The 27152-nt window shown below is 46.4% G+C and overlaps 1 protein-coding gene across 1 annotated transcript; it reads right to left on the reverse strand.

Moving 5' to 3' along the window:
* Positions 1 to 22041: 22041 nt before the first annotated feature.
* LOC125524799 (histone H3.2) lies at positions 22042 to 22660 on the reverse strand. Its single transcript, XM_048689829.1, has one exon. It carries the CDS (start codon positions 22593 to 22595, stop codon positions 22185 to 22187), a length of 411 nt encoding a protein of 136 aa, XP_048545786.1. The 5' UTR covers positions 22596 to 22660; the 3' UTR covers positions 22042 to 22184.
* Positions 22661 to 27152: the final 4492 nt, after the last annotated feature.

The following is a 27152-nucleotide window of genomic DNA, read 5'->3' on the forward strand; positions in this document are numbered from 1 at the left end:
TAGTCTTGATGTCATTTATTAGAGATGGCCTCTCCTGTTTTTATTGCTCGGTGTTGGGTTTGTGGCACTTGTGACATCCGCCTTGTGTCATTTTATTTTAGTTTTGGCCTGCTTGATTGAGGGTTTCCTCACCACTATGTATCAGTTCGATCGTTTGTGCCTTCATAAATTAAGGAGGGGGCAGCCGAAAGCCTATTTCGAGAAAGACTTACTCTTGTTTGACCAATAATAAGTTTCTTTCCTGTCAAAAAATAGAAATTATTGAAATTATTATTTTATTTTTTTCTTAAAAAACTATTGATTTTTTTAGCAAATACTCATCCATGCTACACAAGAATAATGAATTAAACCTTATGGAATGACATGACACTATCTGATTAGAGATTATGATGGTTCACACAGTTAAATTTGGGGAGGAGCTATTAGGGAGTGTAGCATCTCCAACTGGACCCCCTATCCCCACATTTGTCTTGGCGAACAGCTTGGATAAGGCCTGTACAGAAATTTGTCATCCAATGGGACCCTCCATTTCCAGTCCATATGCGGGGCGGATTTGGCATCGTTCAGACACGTCGGCCACATTGGACTAGCCCGCCATGATCCCACAAAACTAGACCCCCATCCCACCACACCCCGTACCAAACCCTAGCTCATTCTCACTATCTTCTCCCTTCGCTCTCTCCTCTCCTTTTCTAGCCATCTTCGTCCGTCTTTGTTATGCCGAGCCCCGAGCATCAGATCCGATTCCACAGGATCTAATCCCAGCGATGATCTTGGCTCGGGCTTGCCACCTCTTCAAATGAGGAGGAGATAGCCCTCCGACTCACGCTCTGTTGTACAGGTCGAGACCCGAGCTCCGTTGTAGGATCCACGCTAATGCAGATCCAGCAGTCGGGCGCCTTCACCACCACCCTAGTGTGGATCCAGCAACGATGCCACTTCATCGCCAGCTCGCAACACATTTATGCTATGTAGCTGCAACACGGGCACGATGATAGAGCGGCTCTACTGCGTCTGAGCCACCCCGGCCTTGAGTGTTTGTCCGTCGCACATCAACATCAACCTTGAACCGACTACGATTTGCATGCCTGTAGCCTATGCGGCACCTGTGGTGGCTACAATGAGGCCGAGGCACGCCATGCCTGTCGTGAGAAGGCAAAGGCGTTACTCCGGTGTCGGTGATGTCCCGATCCGACGACAATCCGGTCATCTGCGTCGTCTAACAGCGGCCCCTCACCTCCAAGGAATCAAACACGCGCTGCCGCCGTCAAGTCAACGTCAAGGTCCTCGCGCATGGCATCAATGATTTGGTTCGCACCACCGAGAAGGTCGCGCATGATGCTCAGCTCACCTAAGTCGTTCCAGGCCGCCCCTGAACTCCAACAGCCCCATGTCGGGCACCTCCATCAACTCCTCGCCCTCCGACTATGATATCTGTGGCACTCCGGCCATCCCTACATTTTTGTTGGCGCTACTACCGCGACAAAGACGACAAAGGCAAGGGCAGTCGTCGGTGTGAAACTTTCGTTGTCCTAGTCTAGTTTATTGTTGTCTTTTGTTGTCATATGTTCCAGTGTTGAACAATGTCCTATGTTAAACGCGTTCCTATGTGCATGCTATCTATGTATATGATGATCGATGTTGCATGTATTTGTATAAATTTGAGGATTGAAAAATGAGGGATTCGACTACCCGAACAAATGAAGGTTGAGTCCATGCTAACGCGGACACGTCTGGACAAATGAGGCGCCAAGATAGCCCGTCTCATTGTGGTTGAAGATGATCTTACAATCCGTTGTTGGAAATATGCCCTAGAGGCAATAATAAATTGGTTATTATTATATTTCCTTGTTCATGATAATCGTTTATTATCCATGCTAGAATTGTATTGATAGGAAACTCAGATACATGTGTGCATACATAGACAACACCATGTCCCTAGTAAGCCTCTAGTTGACTAGCTCGTTGATCAATAGATGGTTACGGTTTCCTGACCATGGACATTGGATGTCGTTGATAACGGGATCACATCATTAGGAGAATGATGTGATGGACAAGACCCAATCCTAAGCCTAGCCAAAGATCGTGTAGTTCGTATGCTAAAGCTTTTCTATTGTCAAGTATCATTTCCTTAGACCATGAGATTGTGCAACTCCCGGATACCGTAGGAGTGCTTTGGGTGTGCCAAACGTCACAACGTAACTGGGTGGCTATAAATGTTCAATACAGGTATCTCCGAAAGTGTCTGTTGGGTTGGCACGAATCGAGACTGGGATTTGTCACTCCGTGTAACGGAGAGGTATATCTGGGCCCACTCGGTAGGACATCATCATAATGTGCACAATGTGACCAAGGAGTTGATCATGGGATGATGTGTTACGGAATGAGTAAAGAGACTTGCCGATAACGAGATTGAACAAGGTATCGGGATACCGACGATCGAATCTCGGGCAAGTACAATACCGCTGGACAAAGGGAATTGAATACGGGATTGATTGAATCCTCGACATCGTGGTTCATCCGATGAGATCATCGTGGAACATGTGGGAGCCAACATGGGTATCCAGATCCCGCTGTTGGTTATTGGTCGGAGAGTTGTCTCGGTCATGTCTCCATGGCTCCCGAACCCGTAGGGTCTACACACTTAAGGTTCGATGACGCTAGGGTTATTAGGAAGACTTGTATGTGATTACCGAATGTTGTTCGGAGTCCCGGATGAGATCCCAGACATCACGAGGAGTTCCGGAATGGTCCGGAGGTAAATATTTATATATGGAAAGTTGTTGTTCGGGTTCCGGGAAAAGTTCGGTTTTTTCCGGTATTGTACCGGGAAGCTTCTGGAAGGTTCTGGAGGGGTCCGGAGGTCCGGAAAATATTCCACCACATACAATACAGCAGCATGGGCTGTAAGGGGGCACCCTAACCTTAATGGGCCAAGGGCACCAGCCCCCCCAAGGCCCATGCGCATGGGAGAGGGGAAACCCTAAGGGGGAGGGCCTCCACTTGACTTGGGAGGCACTCCTCCCCCCCCTTGGCCGCCGCCCCCAACCCTAGATGGGATCTAGGGGGGCCGGCCCCCTCTCTCCCCACCTATAAATAGTGGAGGGGTGGGAGGGCGGCCACACCCTTGAACCTGGCGCAGCCCCTCCCCTCCAATACCTCTCCTCCTCCGCGTGAGCTTGGCGAAGCCCTGCCGGAGAACTGTCACTCCATCACCACCACGCCGTCGTGCTGCTGTTGGACTCTCTTCCTCAACCTATCCCTCCTCCTTGCTGGATCAAGGCGTGGGAGACGTCTCTGTTCCGTACGTGTGTTGAACGCGGAGGTGCCATCCATTCGGCGCTAGGATCATCGGTGATTTGGATCACGACGAGTACGACTCCATCAACCCCGTTCACTTGAACGCTTCCGCTTAGTGATCTACAAGGGTATGTAGATGCACTCTCCTTCCCCTCGTTGCTAGATTACTCCATAGATTGATCTTGGTGATGCGTAGAAAATTTTAAATTTCTGCTACGATCCCCAACAGTGGCATCATGAGCTAGGTCTATGCGTAGTTTCTATGCATGAGTAGAACACAAAGCAGTTGTGGGCGTCGATTTTGTTAATTTACTTGCCGTTACTAGTCTTATCTTGATTCGGCGGCATCGTGGGATGAAGCGGCCCGGACCGACCTTACACGTACTCTTACGTGAGACTGGTTCCACCGACTGACATGCACTAGTTGCATAAGGTGGCTAGCGGGTGTCTGTCTCTCCCACTTTAGTCAGATCGGATTCGATGAAAAGGGTCCTTATGAAGGGTAAATAGAAATTGGCATATCACGTTGTGGTTTTGGCATAGGTAAGAAACATTCTTGCTAGAAACCTATAGCAGCCACGTAAAAACTTGCAACAACAATTAGAGGACGTCTAACTTGTTTTTGCATCATATGCCTTGTGATGTGATATGGCCAAAAGGATGTGATGAATGATATATGTGATGTATGAGATTGATCATGTTCTTGTAATAGGAATCACGACTTGCATGTCGATGAGTATGACAACCGGCAGGAGCCATAGGAGTTGTCTTAATTTATTTATGACCTGCGTGTCAACATAAACGTCATGTAATTACTTTACTTTATTGCTAAAGCGTTAGCCATAGTAGTAGAAGTAATAGATGATGAGACAACGTCAAGAAGACACGATGATGGAGATCATGGTGTCATGTCGGTGACAACGATGATCATGGAGCCCCGAAGATGGAGATCAAAAGGAGCAAAATGATATTGGCCATATCATGTCACTATTTGATTGCATGTGATGTTTATCATGTTTTACATCTTATTTTCTTAGAACGACGGTAGCTTAAATAAGATGATCCCTCACTAAAATTTCAAGAAAAGTGTTCCCCCTAACTGTGCACCGTTGCGAAGGTTCGTTGTTTCGAAGCACCACGTGATGATCAGGTGTTATAGATTCTAACGTTCGAATACAACGGGTGTTGACGAGCCTAGCATGTACAGACATGGCCTCGGGACACATGTGAAACACTTAGGTTGACTTGACGAGCCTAGCATGTACAGACATGGCCTCGGAACACGGAAGACCGAAAGGTCGAACATGAGTCGTATAGAAGATACGATCAACATGAGATGTTCACCGTTGATGACTAGTCCGTCTCACGTGATATCGGACACGGCCTAGTCGATTCGGATCATGTTTCACTTAGATGACTAGAGGGATGTCTATATGAGTGGGAGTTCATTAAATAATTTGATTAGATGAACTCAATTATAATGAACATAGTCTAAATTATCTTTGCAAATATGTTGTAGATAAATAGCTCACATTGTAGCTCCCTGTTTCAATACATTCCTAGAGAAAGATTAAGTTGAAAGATATTGTAAGCAATGATGCGGACTAGGTTCGTAGTCCGAGGAGTGTCACTGCTACACAGAAGGCTTACGTCTTTGATGCACCGCTCGATGTGCAAACCCCTACAACGTCGTCTGTGGATGTTGTGAACACCTGACAGACACATCCTTATGACTACTTGATAGTTTAGTGCACCATACTTTACGGCTTAGAATCGGGATTCCAATGACGTTTTGAACGCCATAGAACATATGAGATGTTCCAAGAGCTGAAATTAGGATTTCGGGCTCATGCCCGTGTTGAGAGGTGTGAGACCTCTAACAAGTTCTTTTGCCAACAAGTTGGAGGAGAATAGCTCAGCTAGTGAGCATGTGCTCAGAATGTCTGGGTGCTACAATCACTTAAATCAAGTGGGAGTTAAACTTCCAGATAAGATAGTGATTGATAGAGTTCTCTAGACACTATCACTAAGCTACTAGATCTTCGTGATGAACTATGACATGCAAGGGATGGAGTTGATCCCGGAGCTGTTCGCGGTGCTTAAGACCGCAAAAGGTAGAAATCAAGAAGGAGCATCAAGTGTTGATGGTTTAACAAGACCACTGGTTTCAAGAAGGGCAAGGGCTAGAAGGGAAACTTCATGGATGGCAAACCAGTTGCCGCTCCAGTGAAGGAACCCAAGGTTGAACCCAAACCCGAGACTAAGTGCTTCTATTGTAAGGGGAACGGTCACTGGTAGCGGAATTACCCCAAATGCATGGTAGATAAGAAGGCTGGCAACTTCAACAAAGTATATAAGTGTTATTAATGTGTACCTCACTAGTACTCCTGGTAGCACCTGGGTATTGGATACCGGTTCAGTTGCTATTATTGGTGACTTGAAGCAAAAGCTACGGACTAAACGGAGACTGGCTAAGGGCGAGGTGATGATGTGTGTTGGAAGTGTTTCCAAAGTTTATGAGATCACCATCGCACGCTCCATCTGCCTTCGGGATTAGTATTGAACCTAGATAAATGTTATCAGGTGTCTACGTTGAGCATGAATATGATTAGATCATGTTCATTGCAATACGATTATTCATTTAAATTAGAGAATAATGGTTATTCTGTTTACATGAATAATACCTTTCATGGTCATGCACCCTATGTGAATGGTTCATTGAATCTCGGTCTTGGTAATACGCATGTTCACGCCAAAAGATGTAGAGTTAATAATGATAATACCACTTTCTTGTGGCACTGCCGCTTAGATCATATTGGCGTAAGATGCATGAAGAAACTCCATGTCGATGGATGTTTGGAGTCACTTGATTTTGAATCGCTTGACACATGCGAGCCATGCCTCATGGGCAGGATGACTAAGACCCCGTTTTTAGGTACAATGAAACGGGCAAGTGACTTGTTGGAAATCATACATGCTGATGCATGTGATCCAATGAGAATTGAAGCGTGCGGTGGATATCGCTATTTTCTCATCTTCACTGACGTTTTGAGTAGATATATGTATATTTACTTAATGAAGCACAAGTCTGAAACGTTTGAAAAGTTCAAGCGATTTCAGAGTGAAGTTAAGAATCATCATAACAAGAAGATCATGTTCCTACGATCTGATCAAAAGGGGATTTTCTGAGTTATGAGTTTGGCAATCACTTAAGACATTGTGGAATTGTTTCGCAGATTGAAGCCACCTGGAACACCATAGGGTAATGGTGTGTCCGGACGTCGTAATCGAACCTTATGAGATATGGTGCGATCTATGATGTCTCTTACCGATCTAGCGTTTTCATTTTGAGTTTATGCGTTAGAGATAGCTGCATTCACTTTAGATAGGACACCATCTAAGTCTGTTGAGACGACGTCATATGAACATTGGTTTGGCAAGAAACCAAAGTTGTCGTTTCTTAATGTTTGGGGATGCGATGCTTAGGGCTTCAGCCGGAGAAGCTCGAACCCAAAGCGGACAAACACATCTTCATAGGATACCCAAGGGTGACAGTTGGGTATACTTTCTATCTCAGATCTGAGGGCAAATTGTTTGTCGCTTAGAACGGGTCCTTTCTCGAGAAGGAGTTTCTCTCGAAAGAATTGAGTGGGAGGAAGATAGAACTTGATGAGGTTGTCGAACCTTTACTTCAACCAGAGAGTGATGCAACACAGAAAGATGTTTTCTGTGGCGCCTACGTCTGTTGAAGAGGAAGTTAATGATAGTGATCATGAAGCTTCGGATCAAGTTGCTATCGAACCTCATAGGTCGACAAGGATATGTACTACTCCTGAGTGGTACGGTAATCCTGTCTCAGATATCATGTTGTTGGACAACAATGAACCTATGAGCTATGGAGAAGCGATGGTGGGCCCGTATTCCGACAGATTGTTAGAAGCCATGAAATCCGAGATAGGATCCATGTATCAGAACAAAGTATGGACTTTGGTGGACTTGCCCGATGATCGGCAAGCCATTGAGAATAAATGGATCTTTAAGAAGAAGACGAACGCGGACGGTAATGTCACCATCTATGAAGCTCGACTTGTGGGAAACAGTCTTTTCACAAGTTCAAGGAGTTGACTACGATGAGAATTTCTCACCCGTAGCGATGCTTAAGTGCGTCGGAATCATGTTAGCATTAGCTGTATTTTTCGATTATGAAATCTGACAGATGGATGTCAAAACAAGTTTTCTTACCAGTTTTCGTAAGAAAAAGTTGTATGTGATACAATCAAAGTTTTGTCGATCCTAAGGATGCTAAAAGGTATGCTGGCTCCAGCGATCCTTCTATGGACTAGAGCAAGCATCTCAGAGTCAGAATATATGCTTTGATGGAGTGATCAAAGCTTTTAGGTTTATACAATGTTTGCTAGAAACTTGTATTTACAAGAAAGTGAGTGGGAGCACTACAACATTTCTGATAAGTATATGTGGATGGCATATTGTTGATTCGAAATGATGTAGAATTTCTGGAAAGCATAAACGGTTGTTTGAAGAGTGATTTTCAAAGGAAGACCTGGATAAAGCTGCTTACATATTGGGCATCAAGATCTATAGAGATAGATCAAAACGCCTGATGATACTTTCAAAGAACGCACACCTTGACATGTTTTTGAAGGAGTTCAAAATAGATCAGTCAAAGAAGGGGTTCTTACCTGAGTTGTAAGGTGTGAAGTTGAGTAAGACTCAAAGCTTGACCACGGCAGAAGAAAGAGGAAGGACGAAGGTCGTCCCCTATGCTTTTGTCATAGGCTCTATACGGTATGCCATGCTGAAGTACCGCACCTGATGTGTGCCTTGCCACATGTCTGGCAAGAGGGTACAAAGGTGATCTAGGAGAGGATCACTAGATAGCGGTCGAAATTATCCTTAGAGGAATAAGGAAATGTTTCTCTGTTATGGAGATGATAAAGAGTTCGACGTAAAGAGTTACGTCGATGCAAGCTTAACACCTATTCGGATAGCTCTGAGAAGAGATACCGGATACGTATAATGGAGCAACAATTTGGAATAGCTCCAAGTGGAACGTGGTAGCAGCATCTATGATATGACATAAAGTTTTGCGAAATACATAGGGATCTGAATATGGCAAGACCCGTTGACTACAACCTCTCTCACAAGCATAACATGATCAAACCCAGAACTCTTTGAGTGTTTATCACATAGTGATGTGAACTAGATCATTGAGTCTAGATTATAGACTCTTGGATGTTGGTCACATGGCGATGTGACCTGTGAGTGTTAATCACATGGCGATGTGAACTAGATTATTAACTCTAGTGCAAGTGGGAGACTGTTGGAAATATGCCCTAGAGGCAATAATAAATTGGTTATTATTATATTTCCTTGTTCATGATAATCGTTTATTATCCATGCTAGAATTGTATTGATAGGAAACTCAGATACATGTGTGGATACATAGACAACACCATTTCCCTAGTAAGCCTCTAGTTGACTAGCTCGTTGATCAATAGATGGTTACGGTTTCCTGACCATGGACATTGGATGTCGTTGATAACGGGATCACATCATTAGGAGAATGATGTGATGGACAAGACCCAATCCTAAGCCTAGCACAAAGATCGTGTAGTTCGTATGCTAAAGCTTTTCTATTGTCAAGTATCATTTCCTTAGACCATGAGATTGTGCAACTCCCGGATACCGTAGGAGTGCTTTCGGTGTGCCAAACGTCACAACGTAACTGGGTGGCTATAAATGTTCACTACAGGTATCTCCAAAAGTGTCTGTTGGGTTGGCATGAATCGAGACTGGGATTTGTCACTCCGTGTAACGGAGAGGTATATCTGGGCCCACTCGGGTAGGACATCATCATAATGTGCACAATGTGACCAAGGAGTTGATCACGGGATGATGTGTTACGGAACGAGTAAAGAGACTTGCCGGTAACGAGATTGAACAAGGTATCGGGATACCGACGATCGAATCTCGGGCAAGTACAATACCGCTGGACAAAGGGAATTGAATACGGGATTGATTGAATCCTCGACATCATGGTTCATCCGATGAGATCATCGTGGAACATGTGGGAGCCAACATGGGTATCCAGATCCCGCTGTTGGTTATTGGTCGGAGAGTTGTCTCGGTCATGTCTGCATGGCTCCCAAACCCGTAGGGTCTACACACTTAAGGTTCGATGACGCTAGGGTTATTAGGAAGACTTGTATGTGATTACCGAATGTTGTTCGGAGTCCCGGATGAGATCCCGGACATCATGAGGAGTTCCGAAATGGTCCGGAGGTAAAGATTTATATATGGAAAGTTGTTGTTTGGGTTCCGGGAAAAGTTCATTTTTTCCGGTATTGTACCGGGAAGCTTCCGGAAGGTTCCGGAGGATTCCGGAGGGGTCCGGAGGTCCGGAAAATGTTCCACCACATCCAATACAACAGCATGGGCTGTAAGGGGGCGCCCTAACCTTAATGGGCCAAGGGAACCAGCCCCCCCAAGGCCCATGCGCATGGGAGAGGGGAAACCCTAAGGGGGAGGGCCTCCACTTGACTTGGGAGGCACTCCTCCCCCCCCTTGGCCACCGCCCCCAACCCTAGATGGGATCTAGGGGGGCGGCCCCCTCTCTCCCCACCTATAAATAGTGGAGGGGTGGGAGGGCGGCCACACCCTTGAACCTGGCGCAGCCCCTCCCCTCCAATACCTCTCCTCCTCCGCGTGAGCTTGGCGAAGCCCTGCCGGAGAACTGCCACTCCATCACCACCACGTCGTCGTGCTGCTGTTGGACTCTCTTCCTCAACCTCTCCCTCCTCCTTGCTGGATCAAGGCGTGGGAGACGTCTCCGTTCCGTACGTGTGTTGAACGCGGAGGTGCCGTCCGTTCGGCGCTAGGATCATCGGTGATTTGGATCACGACGAGTACGACTCCATCAACCCCGTTCACTTGAATGCTTCCGCTTAGCGATCTACAAGGGTATGTAGATGCACTCTCCTTCCCCTCGTTGCTAGATTACTCCATAGATTGATCTTGGTGATGCGTAGAAAATTTTAAATTTCTGGTACGATCCCCAACATCCGTAACTTCTAACCTTATGTTTAGCATTTTTTGAAAATGTTTACACTTTTGATTATCAAAATTCCTACATCCACGAGCTCTTATGAAGCCCCTACATAAACTTCCTTATTAATTCTATCCCCCCTGAATTTAGCGAGGGTGGGCCCTAGCCCTTGATCCTGGTCCAATTATGATCGAGACTTAACCAAGTCTCAATCAAGTGGCATTTTTTCGAAAAGGGGGGACTCCCCGGCCTCTGCATCAGAACGATGCATACAGCCAACTTTATTAAAAAGCAAAGAGGTTCAAACAAAGGTTTTAAGGTCCAAAAGAAAGCAAAGAGAAGCTCACAAAGAGCCTACAATAAGGTAACCATAGCGCCACAACCGGCCGGCATAGACAAGATAAGGAAACTAATTGCCTATCCTATTACATGACCGCCATCCAAACCGGTTGAAAATATCCCGTGCTACCACCTCCCACCGGATAGATCCAGTAACCAAACACTCCCTGGCCTCCGTCGGAGCGAGTAGCGACCACATACGGATCAAAGCAGTGGTACGGAAAATAACCTGCAAAAAATGAAAATTTGTTGTTCTGTTAAAAACCAAGTCATTTCTGCAATTCCAAACTGCCCACAATAAAGCACATACTCCTACGCGAATGTGTCTCGCTGTTTCGGCCTCTATCCCGTTAAGCCACGTTCCAAATAACGTGTTGATAGAATTCGGAGGAGTAATATTAAAGGCTATGTGCACCGTCCGCCATAACACTTTTGCCATCGGGCAGTCAAGAAAAAGGTGTTTGATGGTTTCATCCCGATCACAAAAACTACACCTAGTAGGTCATGTCCAGTTACGCTTTGCCAAATTGTCCTTGGTTAAGATTACTTGTTTATGCACAAACCACATAAAGACTTTACTTTTTAAAGGAACTTTGACTTTCCGGACATGTTTGGAACTAGGAATGGAGCTAGCGTTGATAACATCGAGATACATCGATTTAACTGTAAAATCCCCCCAGTCCTAGTAAGCTTCCAGTGCAACTGATCGGGCTGTTGAGACAACTGGACCTCCATCAGTGTACGCACTAAATGGAGCCAAACTTCCCAACGATTGCCAGCTAGCGTTCTCCTGAATTGAATATTAAGGGGGATGGACTGAAGTACTGTAGCAACGTACGTGTCTCGTCGTTGAACAATACTATAAAGAGACGGGTATTGAAGTGCGAGTGGTGTCTCTCCTAGCCAAGTATCCTCCCAGAAATGTGTGTTGGTGCCATTGCCGATTATAAACTTTGACCTTTTGACAAAGGCTGATTTGACTCTCATCAGCCCTTTCCAAAAAGGCGAATCCATTGGCCTTGTTGTCACTTGGGACAAGGTTTTGGACTGAAGATACTTACTATGGAGAATCTGCGCCCATGTGGCCTCTATCTCTACAGATTGCATAGCCAGCCACTTGCTGAGAAGACATCTATTTTTAACTTCAAGATTCTCAATGCCAAGACCCCCTTGGTCTTTTGGTCGACAAATAATGTCCCATTTGGCGAGTCTGTATTTTCTTTTTAGTTCATCACTCTGCCAGAAGAACCGGGATCTATAGAAGTCTAGCCTTCTCCTAACTCCAACTGGAACCTCAAAGAAAGACAAGAGAAACATAGGCTTACTCGTGAGGACCGAATTAATGAGAATTAATCGGCCTCCGTATGACATGAGCTTGCCCTTCCAGCAACTCAGTTTCTTCTCAAATCGATCCTCAATGCGCTTCCATTCTCTGTTAGTTAGCTTACGATGGTGGATTGGTATACCTAGATACGTAAAAGGTAAAAACCCCAATTCGCACCCAAAAAATTGCCTATAAGCCTCTTTTTCCTCATTATCTCTTCCAAAGCAGAACAATTCGCTTTTATGAAAGTTAATATTTAACCTGATCAATTGTTCGAATAAGCATAACACCAGCTTCATATTTCTCGCTTTTGCCAAGTCATGCTCCATAAAGATGATTGTATCATCAGCGTATTGTAGGATGGGCACACCCCCATCTACTAGATGAGGCACCAATCCACCCACCTGACCAGCGTCCTTAGCCCTTCCTATTAGAATTGCCAACATATCAACTACAATGTTGAACAAAATAAGAGACATCGGATCCCCTTGTCTCGGGCCCTTATGTGTCTGGAAATAATGATCTATGTCGTCATTCACTTTAATTCCAACACCCCCCCCTTTTGCGTGAAGGATTCTACCTATCGTCGCCAGGCTTCATCGAAACCTTTCATACGCAAGGCCTATTGAAGGAAAGGCCATTTGACTTTATCGTACGCTTTCTCAAAATCCACCTTAAAAACAACTCCATCTAATTTTTCGTGTGAATTTCATGGAGCATTTCATGAAGGACCACAACCCCTTCAAGGATGTTTCTATCTGGCATGAAAGCAGTTTGGGAGTGCTGCACCACACAATGTGCAATCTGTGTGAGCCTATTAGTCCCAACCTTGGTGAAAATTTTGAAACTAACGTTAAGAAGACAGATCGGCCTAAACTGCTCTATTCTCACAGCCTTTGTTTTCTTAGGAAGCAGAGTTATCGTTCCAAAATTCAGGTGAAATAACTGAAGTTGTCCAGAGAATAAATCGGAACATCGATAACAAATCCCCCTTAATAATATGCCATCACTTTTTATAGAACTCCGCCGGAAATCCATACGGCCCTGGAGCCTTATTATTTTTCATCTGTGAAATGGCTTCAAACACCTCTTTCTCCGAAAAAGGAGCAGTCAAAATCTCATTCAAATCTGCAGCTAGTTGAGGAACATCCTCAATCCTAGACTCATCCAGGGATACACAATTATCCTCCGGAGGCCCAAACAGTTGTTTGTAGTATTCGGTTATGTGTAAATTTAGGTTTTCCTGTCCTAAAATCGTTCCTTCATCTTGTTCAAGATGAAAGATCCTTTTTTCTATGCTTGCCGTTAGCAATCATGTGAAAGAATTGAGTGTTCGCGTCCCCCTGGACAACTTTGTGAACCTTAGCTCGCAGCGCCCACTTCAATTCCTCTTCGCGGAGAAGCTCGTTCAATCGCATCTCCGCCTCAAGTTTAGCATTAAGCTCCATGGTCGAAAGGATTGTGGACTCGGCTTTTAAATCTAGGGACTGAATAAGTGTAAGGAGCCTTTCCTTTTCAATCTTATAGATCCCACTAAGATGCTTAGCCCACCCACACAAAAAACTCCTCAAGTGCCTTATCTTATTCTGCCAGCGCTCAACCGAAGTCGTACCTCATGCATCCTTAGCCCATTCCCTGGCTACCAGATCAAAGAAGGCTTCTCTTTCAAACCATGCCAGTTCAAACGAAAAAGAGTTTTTGTTCCCCGCATGGGTTGCCTCACCGGAATCCACCAGTAAAGGTGTGTGGTCAGAAATTCCGCGCGAAAGCGCCTGGACCGTTACCAAGGGAAATTTCTGTTCCCATTCAACGCTCGTAAGGACTCGATCCAACTTCTCAAACGCCGGGTTTGGCAAGGTATTAACCCAGGTAAATTTTCTACCCAAAAGCTCTATCTCTCTCAGATCCAAGCTTTTAATAATGGTGTTAAACATAAACGACCACCGACCATCGAAGTTATCATTGTTCTTTTCCTCTCTCCTTCTAATTATGTTGAAATCACCACCAACCAAGATCGGAAGCTTCTCGGAACCGCAAATTCGAACTAGATCTGCCAAAAACTCTGGTTTGAGTTTGGGCTGTGCGGCACCATATACCGCCACCAGAGCCCAATTAAACCCATCGGCCTTCGATCTAACCCGAAATTTAACTGTGAAGTCTCCCATCACTACGCTTCGCACTTCCAGTGATTCACATCTAACTCCAAGTAAGATCCCACCTGATCTTCCTCTCGGAGGAAGGCACTGCCAATCAAAATCAACACCTCCTGATAAAGTACTGAGAAACTGTGGAGAGAAATTATCTCTATCAGTTTTCGATAGTGCAATAAAATCTAACTTGAACTCAATGGAAGCATCTGCCAGGAACCTTCTTTTAGCCAAGTCTTTTAGACCTCTGCTATTCCAAAATATGCCTCTCATATTTCGTTATGAAATTTTTTAGTAGTACGGATCCTAGCACTCCTGCGCACCGCCGAAGCAGGATAAATCTTCCGCTTCCACTTGCGTTTAGGTTTGTGTTGATCCTCCACCCGGTCCTCACAACCGGGCTCCATGGATCTAACTACTTCAGCCTCAAAAGTATCATCCTCTTCCTCCGACTCAGGAATGGAAGATGGTGCAAGATCCGCACAAAAATTATCGAGCACCCTAACTCCAAAAGCATCGATATCGGAATCATTCATGGGCTTGCCCGCTGCTAAGTTTTGAATCATTTCTAAAGCGCGTTTCGCTTCCAAATCCAGGATATCATTTACAGATTTAGAGATTTCACTATCATTACTACCTAGTGAAACTCCTAATTGATTTGCATTATTAATAATCTCATTATCAGAAAAATGCAATATGGAATTAGAACTGTTGACCGACATACCCGTAGTGACCTCAATGTCACGAAGCTTGGCCACCCGCATGGTGCACCGCTGCTACATGTCGTCAACCTCCGGAAGATCCTAGAGGCGGCAGCTCATCCGCTGCCCCTCAGATACCAGATCCGCAATTCCTCCAAATGCAATGACCTCCTCCCGAGTGGCCCCGCATGAAGTAAGGCCACTAGCCTCACCTCGAGCACACTGTGGGGCTGCATCCGTCGAAGAAACTATAGGAGCTGCCGTAAGAAGTGAAGGGAACTCCAAGGCCCCGACGATGTCAGCGTCGAACCGACACCCTGGGGCGCAGGCGCACCAGGGGGAGAGGATGTGGGCCGCCTGCCCGTACTCCCCTCCCGCCTCAGCCCTCTGGCCGGAGGGAGTCACCGACGCCACAAGTGGTGCGATCACCGTAGCCGCTGGAGAAGAGAGGGCCAAGGCCACCTGCCCCTGGCCCCCTCCCGTAGGCTCAACCACCGTCGTCGGCTCTGTCACCCTGGATAAGACAATAGTCAGAGCAGGAGAAAGAGGGGCCTCCTGCCCAAGCTCCTCCCCCCCTCTCCTCCATCTACTGATGTCCTCATAGATGCAATCACCTCCGAGCCCCTGAGCACTGGACCATCAGCAGCATCAAAATCCAAAGATGGAAGCGTGCGCTCAAGCGCGTCATCGGACTCCACCCGGTCACTCCAGAGTCTGGGAGGAGCAGAAGCTGGCTCAAAAGACCCGAATCTCAGGGCGTTCATCCCCGAACCGTTGAACAACTCTCGTCCAAGCTCATCCGATGGCGCCTCCTTAGCACCGGAGGTATCATCTCCCTCGTGCATGTCTACATCAGTACCAGCGATGGCCTCAGTGAAAAGCTCGGTATCCACGAACTCAATCTCGAGGTTGAATATTTCGCCCCTATATGTCCACTTAACCACATCAGGCACAAACTCAATATCCAGAACACTCACCAACAAACAGGCCACCCCGTGAGCTCGGGTAAATGCCATATCCACTCTCTCAGTTTTCCCCACCAAGATACCCCGACTCGCAACAACCCGAGCGTCCTGCATTGGCTTCGAGGGAGCCCCCAAGAAACGTAGCCAGACCTGAGTGAGAGGCTTGCCCTGTGGCTCAACCTTCTTCCACTCATGGAACTCCAGGATACATTCTGTGCCAGGCACTCTGCACAGCCCGAAACTCAAAAGTCTCTGCAAATCCTCAACAGAAGGGAAGTCAACCTTATACATGTTGGCCTCGAGACTGACAAGTTCCCACTGGTAGTCATCTGGAACTAACTCCTTAAGCCGCTGCATAATCTGATTCTCAGTAACATCACTTTTGGTCACTTTCACAATCACAGTGGTCATGCTCTCGGTCTCCTCTAGGATCTCCCTCGCACTAGGAGACTCAAGGAACATCAACTCGGCACAATACACTCCATAGATGGTAATAGAAGGCACTTGATCACGTAGAATAGGGCATTCCCCCGAGTCATGTGCTGGCTTGAGGCAAGTATTACAAAGCTCAGTTACGCATTCCGCGATAAAGCGGCCCTTCTCACCACAACGATAGCACATCGTCTTCTCCTTCTTGTGGGCCCACTTGGACGCCCTGTCAACAGCCTCGACCGTGGTCTCAGTCCCCGGTAGCTCAGCAGTAGCCAGCGCAGTCACCACCTCCATAGCCTGACCAGAAAGCTCCGACGTGTGACCAGGTTCGGCCGTCTCCGCGGAGGCCGTCTGCTCCACGACAACAGGCGGAGGAGGCTGGCGGTGCCTGTACCGACCCCCTTGACCGCCACGATGGCCGCGGTATCCACCTCGCTGCTGATAGTCTGGGCCAGATGCCCCCTCGACGAAGCCTCCCGTAGGGCCGAGAAACGGTCTCTTAGCAGTGTCATCACTCTGCCAAGCATATCCACGGCCGCCACCAGACGACGACGATCCGCGATGTTGGCCATCACCATATGCATTGGATCCATCGTCGCCCCAATGACTCCGGGGCGGACCATTATCACCACGGTACGCCGGGCCACGAGACAGCCCCGTACCACCAGCACCCACGTTGTCAGACTGAGGCGGCGGTGCATGCGTCTGCACCGGCCCAGGCCGTTTTTGCGTCGGCCTCGCGATGTAGTGGGGCGGCGGCGCAGCCCGATGCTACTGCCCGTGCATCTGAGCCTGATTGCGCGGGGGGGTGGGGGGGCACGACGGTAGGCCCAGGCGGCGACGACCTTGGCCCTTGCGTAGCGCCGCCATGGCCCGTAGCCATCGCCACAACCGGAGAAGCACCGCCTCGGCCTGCAGCAGCGACCGCGGCCGGCCCCTGCGCTGGCGGCCTCTGCCCTGGCAAGCCAACACCACGTCCCGCAGCGGCCGTCGCTGCACAGGGCTGCTGGGCCGAGGCCCCGGCGGGCGGCGGGTGCTGAACCTGCTGCGTTCCTCACCGAGGCAAACCCAATCAGCGGGAAGCACAGAGAGGACGCCCTCCGCTTCACCCGCGATAACGTCAAGGCCATGATTATGGTACGTAACTGGTACTGTATTTAGCATCTTACAGTCTTTACTCTTTACTGTATCCATGGCGGTGTGCTCCACACTAGCTGGCTCTACCGACGGACGGCTTGATCTGCAGAGTATGACCAAAATCCTAGTACGAGAGAAACCTCGTAGGTGTGTAGCACCTCTCTTTCTTTTGACGTGTTTATTAGTGTTTTTTTTGACTGATGGAATGTTTATTAACTACTCCTTCCGTAAACTAATATAAGAGCATTTAGATCATTACTTTAGTAATCTAAACACTTTTATATTAGTTTACGAAGGGAGTACAGTTTTGTTAAAGCACATCTAGATGTGTCCTAAGTATTGCACATCTAAGTCCCATGTCCTTGATTTTACACGGAGATTTGTGCAAACATTTTCTTTCCTCTTTTTTCTTTTCCTTCCTAGTTTGATTGAGCCACTTAGATGTGCAATAACTAGGGCACATCTAGATGTGCCCTAGACAAACCCTCAATTTTGCTAAAGTACATCTAGATGTGCCATAAGTATTGCACATCTAAGTCCTATATCGTTGATTTTACATCGAGATTCGTGTGGATATTTTTCTTTTTCATCTTTATACTTGATTCACTCACTTAGATGTGCAATAACTAGAGCACATCTAGATGTGCCCTAGACACCTCGGTCGACTTTTCTTGATGAAGAAAGGCGAGGCGGTGCGGAGCTCCAAGGCAGAGAGGGGGGTGACGAGGCCAACCACAGCGTCCTGAGTGAGGAAAAGCCGTGAACGAGCGGGGGATGGGGATGCAAACGAGTGGGGGGCTTGACGGTTAGTGGTGTAGGGTGGGCACCCGGGATCAGAGAAGAAGGGTGGTGGAGGGTTAGAGGGGTAGCCGGGGCGGCTTGGACAGGGAGGCGAGGCGCGCGAGGCAGCGCCGCCAGCTGCGGGTGGCGAGGGCTGACGGTTTGGCCGATGTCAGAGGGGCGGCTCGACGCAAGGAGGAAGGGAAGGGGGGCTTAAAAAAATGCAGGAAATGCACGCCCTTTTTTCGACTCACTAGTCCTTTTCTTTCTATGCTTCTTGTTTTAGTTTCTTTTTTTACTTTTGTATTTTGGTCAATGGACTTTCTTCTAGATGGTTTTGATACCTATTTTTTTATCAATTATTTAGGTAACAGACTTTGGCTTGGATGGTGGGGGTTTTTTTTTTGCTCGTTGCTGATTTCTTGTTTTATTATTATTATTTTCCCTCTTATTGTTTTTGTTTTTTTTTTGGTTTGTTTCTAGCTTCATCAAGTGCATACACGTATTTAGATGTCCTTTGGGTGTTTTTTACATTTCAAAAGTAACAGGGTCGCAATAGATATTACATGTACCTTTGATGTTTAGAGTGTAAGTATTAATAGTATTACGACAAATACAAATACACTTGTTCACTGAATGGTTTATGGTGAAAGGTGAGATTCATGTAGATCGTATTTTCATTGTGTTTTTGGCTGAAGATCTTTATCTAGAGTAAGTAACTGTGCATTACAATTGTTTTCACATGCTATGGAACATGAAAAACATAGCAAGCAAGGCTGTAATTGAGGTTTGAAATCACATAAATTTGTTTTTTATTTGATAGAGACGGAAAACCGAACTATTATACAATACTTACCTTATGTAACAAGGTGGGATTATTTAGCTACTAAAATAGAAACCCTTTTGGATTTTTTTCATTGTATTGAAAGAATTTTCAAAATGTAAAGGAGAAATTAATTAGAAAAAATTAGTTCTATAATTGCAAGTTAGAAAAAAGAAGTTCCAACTCTTTCAAGCAGTGTTTGTGTTTCTATTGGGCAAAGCAAGAGTTTATTGTAAAAAAAAAGATATTCCGGATTTTTCTTATTTGATATCTTCAAGGCAAATCGACCCAATTCAGTGGCTGATGAAGTTTTGAACCTTTTTTCTAATACTCGTTGAAAATTTTTGTGAGAGAGAGAGAGATCTAAGGGGCATTCCTTCTGTTTTTCTTCAATGCAGTCTTACCCTACCCAAGCATTGCACCCCTCCATGATATCAAACCTATTGAGAACTCCGTTAAAACAAAACAAGAAACTATTGAGAACAGAGCACCGAGCAACCAGTGCTGTTTCAACAGTGCCAACCCAAGGAAGAACATCATATTCTGACCAAAATCGAGGCCAACGATTCGTTGACATTATGGAGCATAATCAGCCCCGGGAACGACCAACCTGCACAATTCTCGATGTATCATTTGCTTTGCTCTGAACGTGCTAGCACAGTTCGTTAGCAATAGTAGACGATGCACCCAATATGTCAGGCACGATGTGGATGCCTGCACCCTTTCCTGGATACAAGCAAGGTTCAGAGTGTTCAGACACTCTCAGGATTGCTGTATCATTAGGCCAAAGTGGGGATGATTTCAACAAGAATCTGTGCACTGAACAAGATTACACTGAACAGGGTTTAGTGATTCAGTCTGAGACTTGCAAGATTGCAGTATAATTAGGCCAAGGAAGGAGGGATGCTTTCAACAAGAATGTGGGCTCTGAAAATCAAACATGCTGCTACTGCTGTGCAACTGAAGACGGGCCTATTAACATGTTGGGTCAAGCGCTCCCCAGGATACCCATTCAGTTTTTACAGTACTGGAAAAATGTCAAAACAGAAACAATAGTGGACAATCGATAATACAAATAGCGCATGCGAATTGAAACAATAATTACGCGATGGCTTCTCTAGGATTGGTTCATCTTCATCGAACTTGGTAAATTTAATTCCATGTACATATCCTTGTAACAAGCCAATTCCATGTACATATCCTGGTAACAAGCTAATTCCATGTCATTACAGAACTTGGTACGGTTTAACCATACTTGGATGTAAATGATCAATCAAAAGTTCTGCAAACATACAGCTCAAACAGGGACTTGAAGTGACTACCTTCTCAAATCTCAACCCTGACGCTCTTTTCTTTGTTGCTGCAAAGTTACATCAGTAATACAGCGGAAGAAACTCAACTCAATCAGAAGTACGTAATACGACCCCCTCAGAAATACACCCTGAACTCCTGAATAAAAAGAAGCAGCAGCAGTCAGCTTCGTGTACGTGATACTCAACTCAAGGTATAAGAATCAGTAAACAAGCAAGCCCATTCTAGTTCAGTCAAACATCACACAGCACAAGTGAAGGGCCAGGAGTAATAAATACTCTCACCTGGCACTGCCCGCTGCCATCTAGCCAAGAGGCTCGAGACATTGCCAATGGTGATGTGTTACCCTAGTCTCGAAAAGGAACAACACACTATCATAACAAAACCAAGGAAACGCGAAGGAGAAAGCAGTACCAGCAGCAGAAGTTAAAGGAAGTCCTCCCCAAAGCCGAATAAGCAGGGGATCGAGTCGAAGTGCCAGACACAAGATGCCAATGAAACAGCGATCCATCACAAAATTCACAACTCACTCCACTATTTTCCTATGATAAAAGGGCTAGTAATGCTGCATGCTAAGATTAGCGAAATGGCAGGCGTCCATGGAAGTATTAAAAACAGTATGTAATGCATGAGCAGCATATATTGCAATAGGGTTAAGACAATTGTTCTATCATTAGAAAAGAGGGATGACTTCAACATGAATTTGTGCACCAAACATAAAAAACACTGGTACTGTTAAGGCGAGAATATCAGCATGCTGTTCGTTCAGGTTCAGAGGCAGCAAACCAGATTACTGAATACGAGGTTTGAAGCAGCCAGGGCAACATTTAAGCTAAAAATAAAAAACAAAGCATTTTAGAACCCATTAGCTCAATTTTGTAGTGGCCATTTGATATCAAGAGCTTCCTCGTCCCTCTCGCATCTGTGGATACATGTAAACCATAAACTAGATGCCAACAGAATCATCTGCAAATGGATCTTAAGACAGGTTTCAAAGAAGGAATTTGAATTGCAAAAACATGGTCTCTCACCTTGGCTAGGATTTAATAGTTCTTCGTTGCATTCAACAAGAAATCTGGCACACCTTTTTGCTCTGCAGGGGGAGCATTGTGGACAAGATCAAAGACAGTTATAGAGAGACTATAATCCTCTTTCGCTACAGGATATCATTCCAGCATTAAATTACTGAAAATATCGCCCAACATATGTTCACCTTCCTGATCTGCAGCAGTTTCACCTGCATCATCTCTAGTTGCACCTTCTACTTCAACCACACTGTTGACAATATCATGAGTATGATACAGTTGTATCAAAGACAGTATGTACTCTATGAGCAATGCAAAATAGAAACATCTCTCGTCTATATCCTGATTTACCCGTTGTTAGCATCATGGTACATGTGAGGGTTATTTACAGCAGTCAGAGGAGCCAAAACAGGATAAAACAGCAAAACAACATAAAACAGATGGACACACAGAACTGAGCGAGCCACGGCTGTTCATTCAGGTTCAGAGGCAGTCAGCAAAATTACTACTGATGACGAAATTTAATAATCAAAAACATCGTTTAAGATAAAAACTTGAAGCAATTTAAGGCACAGTAGATTAAACCGGCAGAAAATTTCACGAGTTGGGGTAATATAATGCACGATATGGTGAATCACATTCACTGACAGGCTCACATACAAGCGAAAACAGGCATCAAAAGGCACAGATCTTAGAACAGATAGCCAACATTTTCATTTAAATTACTGATGACAGCAAGATGGTGACATCAGATCAGACATACTACATCCACCATGGCACGAACAAACACTTCCAGCGCTGAACAAATCTGGCTAAGACGACGACGCACAGAGCTTAGGCCCTCTCTCCACGGATGCGGCGGGCGAGCTGGATGTCCTTGGGCATGATGGTGACGCGCTTGGCGTGGATGGCGCAGAGGTTGGTGTCCTCGAAGAGCCCCACCAGGTACGCCTCGGCGGCCTCCTGCAGCGCGGAGACGGCGGAGCTCTGGAAGCGTAGGTCGGTCTTGAAGTCCTGGGCGATCTCGCGGACGAGGCGCTGGAAGGGGAGCTTGCGGATGAGCAGCTCGGTGCTCTTCTGGTACTTGCGGATCTCCCGGAGCGCGACGGTGCCGGGGCGGAAGCGGTGGGGCTTCTTGACGCCGCCGGTGGCCGGGGCGGACTTGCGGGCCGCCTTGGTGGCCAGCTGCTTCCTCGGCGCCTTGCCGCCGGTGGACTTCCTCGCCGTCTGCTTGGTGCGGGCCATGTCGTCGGAGATGCGCCGGGTGGTTGAGGAGAGGAAGGAGGTTGGAGATTGGATTGGAGTGAGGAGAACGAAGCGGAGTGGGCGGAGTTAAGTAGGAGACGAGCGCCGAGCGGGCGGGGGATTTTGGAGGGGAGGGCGCGTGAGTTTTGCCTTTTCGGGAGGGAAGGTGGGCGTGGAGCGTTGGATGTGTGGTGCAATGGACGGTTGGGATCGAGGTTCGTGGGGTGATCCGGGGGAGATCGTTCGCGTTATCTAATTGGTTCGAGGGGTGTCATGCGGATCGTGGAGCGCGCTGTCTTCCTGCCCGTGTCGACAACTTGCATCCAGGCCCGAACCCGAAGTGAAACGGAATGAGGGCGAGGAAGGCAAGCGTACCGAAGCATAGCAACGACAGCTAGGCTCGAACAGGAAGGAGCCGGTGACGGTAGCGGCGTCCCAAGTGGAGTCGAAGGCTGCCCGATACGGGTGCAAGGGGAGAGGGTTGTCGGCGTTGGAAAAGAACAGGGCGGGGGGCTTAGAGTGATGGCTTGGCAGCAGCATGCCGGTGTGCAGTGATTCTGGGAGGACAGCAAGGCGCTCGAGGGAGCGTCACTAGCCGCGGGGGACTAGTAGATGGTTCAGACAACGTCGGAGCGGGCTAACATGAAGGAGATCATGTGTTGCTGGATACGGTCATAGGGAAGAAAACAGTTAGAGATAGAAGAAGATCATCCATTCCTCTTCCAATGGCTCCTCCGGCTCGACAATGTTGTGGGAATGGCCAGTCCTACCACCAGTGCCTCCTGCCTATCGGGGTATTAGCTTGAAGGCTTTGGTAGGGTATGATGGACGGAGTTCTGCCTGAGCACAATATTCCGGACTTTGGCATGAGCCATGAGCATGTGTCAATGACTTAATGGTGGAACCTGTTGTTGATAATATGGTGGAAGGCTTTCAGACCTCTGAATTTTTTTTCATTCGTGCTCAGGTATGGACTTGCATGTACACTTGCACCTGGATCATGGGGGGTGCATTTTTTTTGCTACTTTACAAGTTTGTCCACACTCCTATACTTGGTTTCAGTGAGTTGCAATCTAGCCTGGTCTGGGGTTCACACGAGATGGTCAAGATGATTTTCTTTCTTCAGAACGAGCTGATTGGTTCTGCGTACTTTCTTGGTTCCCGTTTTCCCCTTTTATACCTGGCCACAGTGAGGTCTGGGTTGTGTTGTCAGATTCCATCTTATCAGTGCAGTGTCTGTGTCTGATAGTGTTAGTATGGACTGGATGTCTGATAGTGGACACAACTGAAACCATGAAAATGCGTTGAGCTACTACTGCCCCAATTAACACTTCTGAAGTTCGTAGAAGCACGCGATCAAACAGGTTTATGCGCTTCAAGGCTCCCTCACTGGCAGATGGCAAGCAGCGTCAATCTGGTGTTAAGAAACGCAAAGACTCCGAGCGTGACACCCTTGCTCCTATCAGTTCTTAGAACCCCTTCAGCTCTGCCTACTAAAGTTGATACTCAGTCGGCTTCTATGGTTCCAGATAAAACTCCTATCAGCACTATACATGCTATTGGGATCAAGACGTGAGGGATTCCTGTTGAAGAACTATTAGAAGAGCGTCTGAAGGCTCTGGGCAACACTGGTGTTTAAGTTTCGGTGTTGCTTCTACTGTTGTTTTAGCTTTTATTCAGTTATTTCTGTTAAGTTGAACTTATGTCGTCAGTTATCTAGAGCTTTTTGGGATGGAATATCCATGGTCTAAATTCAGATGTTAAATATTTGGCTTTACACATCAAAACCGATGAATCGGATTATTGTGTGTGCAAGAAACGAAAAGAATGGATTATTTGGCTTTACGCATCAAAACCTATGAATCGGGTTATTGTGTGTGCAAGAAACCAAAAGAATGGGTTTTGATCACTCTTTTCTTCCAAAGTGATGTCCATGTCGTTTGGGTAAATATGAATTTATACCTTCCATAGGTGCCTCTGGTGGTTTAGTTATTTTTTGGTGCAGCAGTTTCTTTCTCTTTTTTTGAGAAACTGCAGCAGTTTCTTTCATGGCACAATTATTCACAAAGAGGATTTTGTGATCACAATGGATTTTTCCTTAGCCCATATTAATATTGTTTGGTATTTGTGTAACATATGTGGGTCGTGCACTAGGCCTTGTAGAGAGGACTCTATGAATTGATTTGAGAGATTGACAAAAAAACTACCACTTTAGGGGTTCCCATCCCACAAGACTACCCGTTTTTAAAAACTGACCGAAAACTACGAAATTTTCTAATTTTGTAACTAGAACTACCAAGTAGAGCTCATGGTCGTTTTAACCGCGCTTTTGACATGAGTGGCACACCTGCCAGGCTGTCGGCCGGCCTAACGGCTAACGGCGCTCGCTTACTGTCGTTAGAACCGCCTTTCGGTGGCACCTAGTCGGACCAGGACTAGCCTGGCCGACCGGCCCGCTCGTCCCCACCCGATCTCACTCTCCCCCGAGCTCACTCCACTCCCTGCTCTCCTCTGCTTCTGTTTCTTCTTATCGCACTCCGGAGACGCCGTGACCATGTCGTCGTGGCCCAACAGTAACGAGACCTCAGACGATGACGAGTACATGAGTGAGTTCAGCAGCATGCAGATGGAGTACTTTGTAAGTCAGCTCACTCTCTCATCTCCTCTTATCTTCGAGGGTTAGGGGTTGAAGATAATTTGGATTTCTTCCATTTAAGTTCAGATATGTGAGTTGTAGTTGATATATATGTTTTTGCTGCTGCAGCAAACTCCTAAAATTGTGATAGTCCCAAGTTTTTGTGGGCTTGTGACTGAATCTGAGCGAAGTTGCATCTTGCATAGGCAGAGGCCAGGCAAGTTTGTGGCATTTTAAGGCACTATCACTGGCAGGAGATTCATAGGATGTGCTACTAAGGTAATGGACCAAGTTGTCATGGATTTGATTGGCTTCATTTTGTGTTATGTAGTGGAAACAGAGTAGCATTTAGTTGTTGTTATTCTGAATTTTGCTAAAGTGTAAAAACATTGCTATGTCTGAATATTGTACTTGTAGCAAAGAGCACTAGAAAGATAGTAATGTAACATGGAAATGTTTTGTATTTTTAGTATAGAGCTAGCTAGTGTAGCTATGTATATGATTAGTGTTTACTCTATGATTTGTTAATTTGAATTTGTTTGTTACTGAACAATACAGCTCACTGTAAATTTAACTTAATTTTCAAGATGGTGTGAACTGTGGTATTCTGGAGTGGGTAGATGCCCCTTGGCCTATAATTCTGCAAAGGTGCTTAAGCAAGCTCTGGGATATGTATCATGAGCAGAACCTTGTTTGAGTCCAGGATAATGAGGCTCATGGGATAGAGGTTGCAAAATTGAAAAAGGAGCTTGATTCTCTAGGCAATCAGTACAGCTAGATAGTGGATGATGTGTCCAAGTTATTTTATTACCATGATGGAATGAAATCTCATGACATGGATTGCAGAAGCTAGGCAATCAATGAACTGAAGGAGACGAAAAAGCAACTTAAGGAGCAGGCAAAGCTTGAGCTTCAAATGGAGAAGCTTATGTTGGGTTTCATAGTAATTTCAAAAATTTCCCTACGCACACGCAAGATCATGTGATGCATAGCAACGAGAGGGGAGAGTGCTGTCTACGTACCCACGCAGACCGACTGCGGAAGCGTTGACACAACGTAGAGGAAGTAGTCGTACGTCTTCACGATCCAACCGATCAAGCACCGAAACTACGGCACCTCCGAGTTCGAGCACACGTTCAGCTCGATGACGATCCCCAGACTCCGATCCAGCAAAGTGTCGGGGAAGAGTTCCGTCAGCACGACGGCGTGGTGACGATCTTGATGTACTACAGCAGCAGGGCTTCGCCTAAACTTCGCTACAGTATTATCGAGAACTATGGTGGCTGGGGGCACCGCACACGGCTAAGGAATAGATCACGTGGATCAACTTGTGTGTTTCTGGGGTGCCTCTGCCTCAGTATATAAAGTACTAGAGGGGGGAGGCTGGCCGGCCAAGCTTGGCGCGCCAGGAGAGTCCTACTCCCTCTGGGAGTAGGATTCCCCCCCCCCAATCCTAGTTGGAATAGGATTCCTCAGGGGGGAAAGAGAGAGAGGGGGCCGGCCACCTCTCCTTGTCCTAATAGGACTAGGGGAGGGAGGGTGGCGCGCAGCCCATCTAGGGCAGCCCCTTCTCTTTTCCACTAAGGCCCATATAGCTCCCGGGGGGTTCCGGTAACCTCCCGGTACTCCGGTAAAATCCCGATTTCACCCGGAACACTTCCGATGTCCAAATATAGGCTTCCAATATATCAATCTTTATGTCTCGACCATCTCGAGACTCCTCGTCATGTCCGTGATCACATCCGGGACTCCGAACAACCTTCGGTACATCAAAATGCATAAACTCATAATATAACTGTCATCATAACCTTAAGCATGCAGACCCTACGGGTTCGAGAACAATGTAGACATGACCGAGACACGTCTCCGGTCAATAACCAATAGCGGGACCTGGATGCCCATATTGGCTCCCACATATTCTA

Source organism: Triticum urartu, chromosome 1, assembly GCF_003073215.2.
Source record: "Triticum urartu cultivar G1812 chromosome 1, Tu2.1, whole genome shotgun sequence".
Classification (NCBI taxonomy): domain Eukaryota; kingdom Viridiplantae; phylum Streptophyta; class Magnoliopsida; order Poales; family Poaceae; genus Triticum; species Triticum urartu.

Coding starts and splice junctions, on each gene's coding strand:
- LOC125524799 (XM_048689829.1), bottom strand. CDS start 22,595: ATGGCCCGCACCAAGCAGACGGCGAGGAAGTCCACCGGCGGCAAGGCG.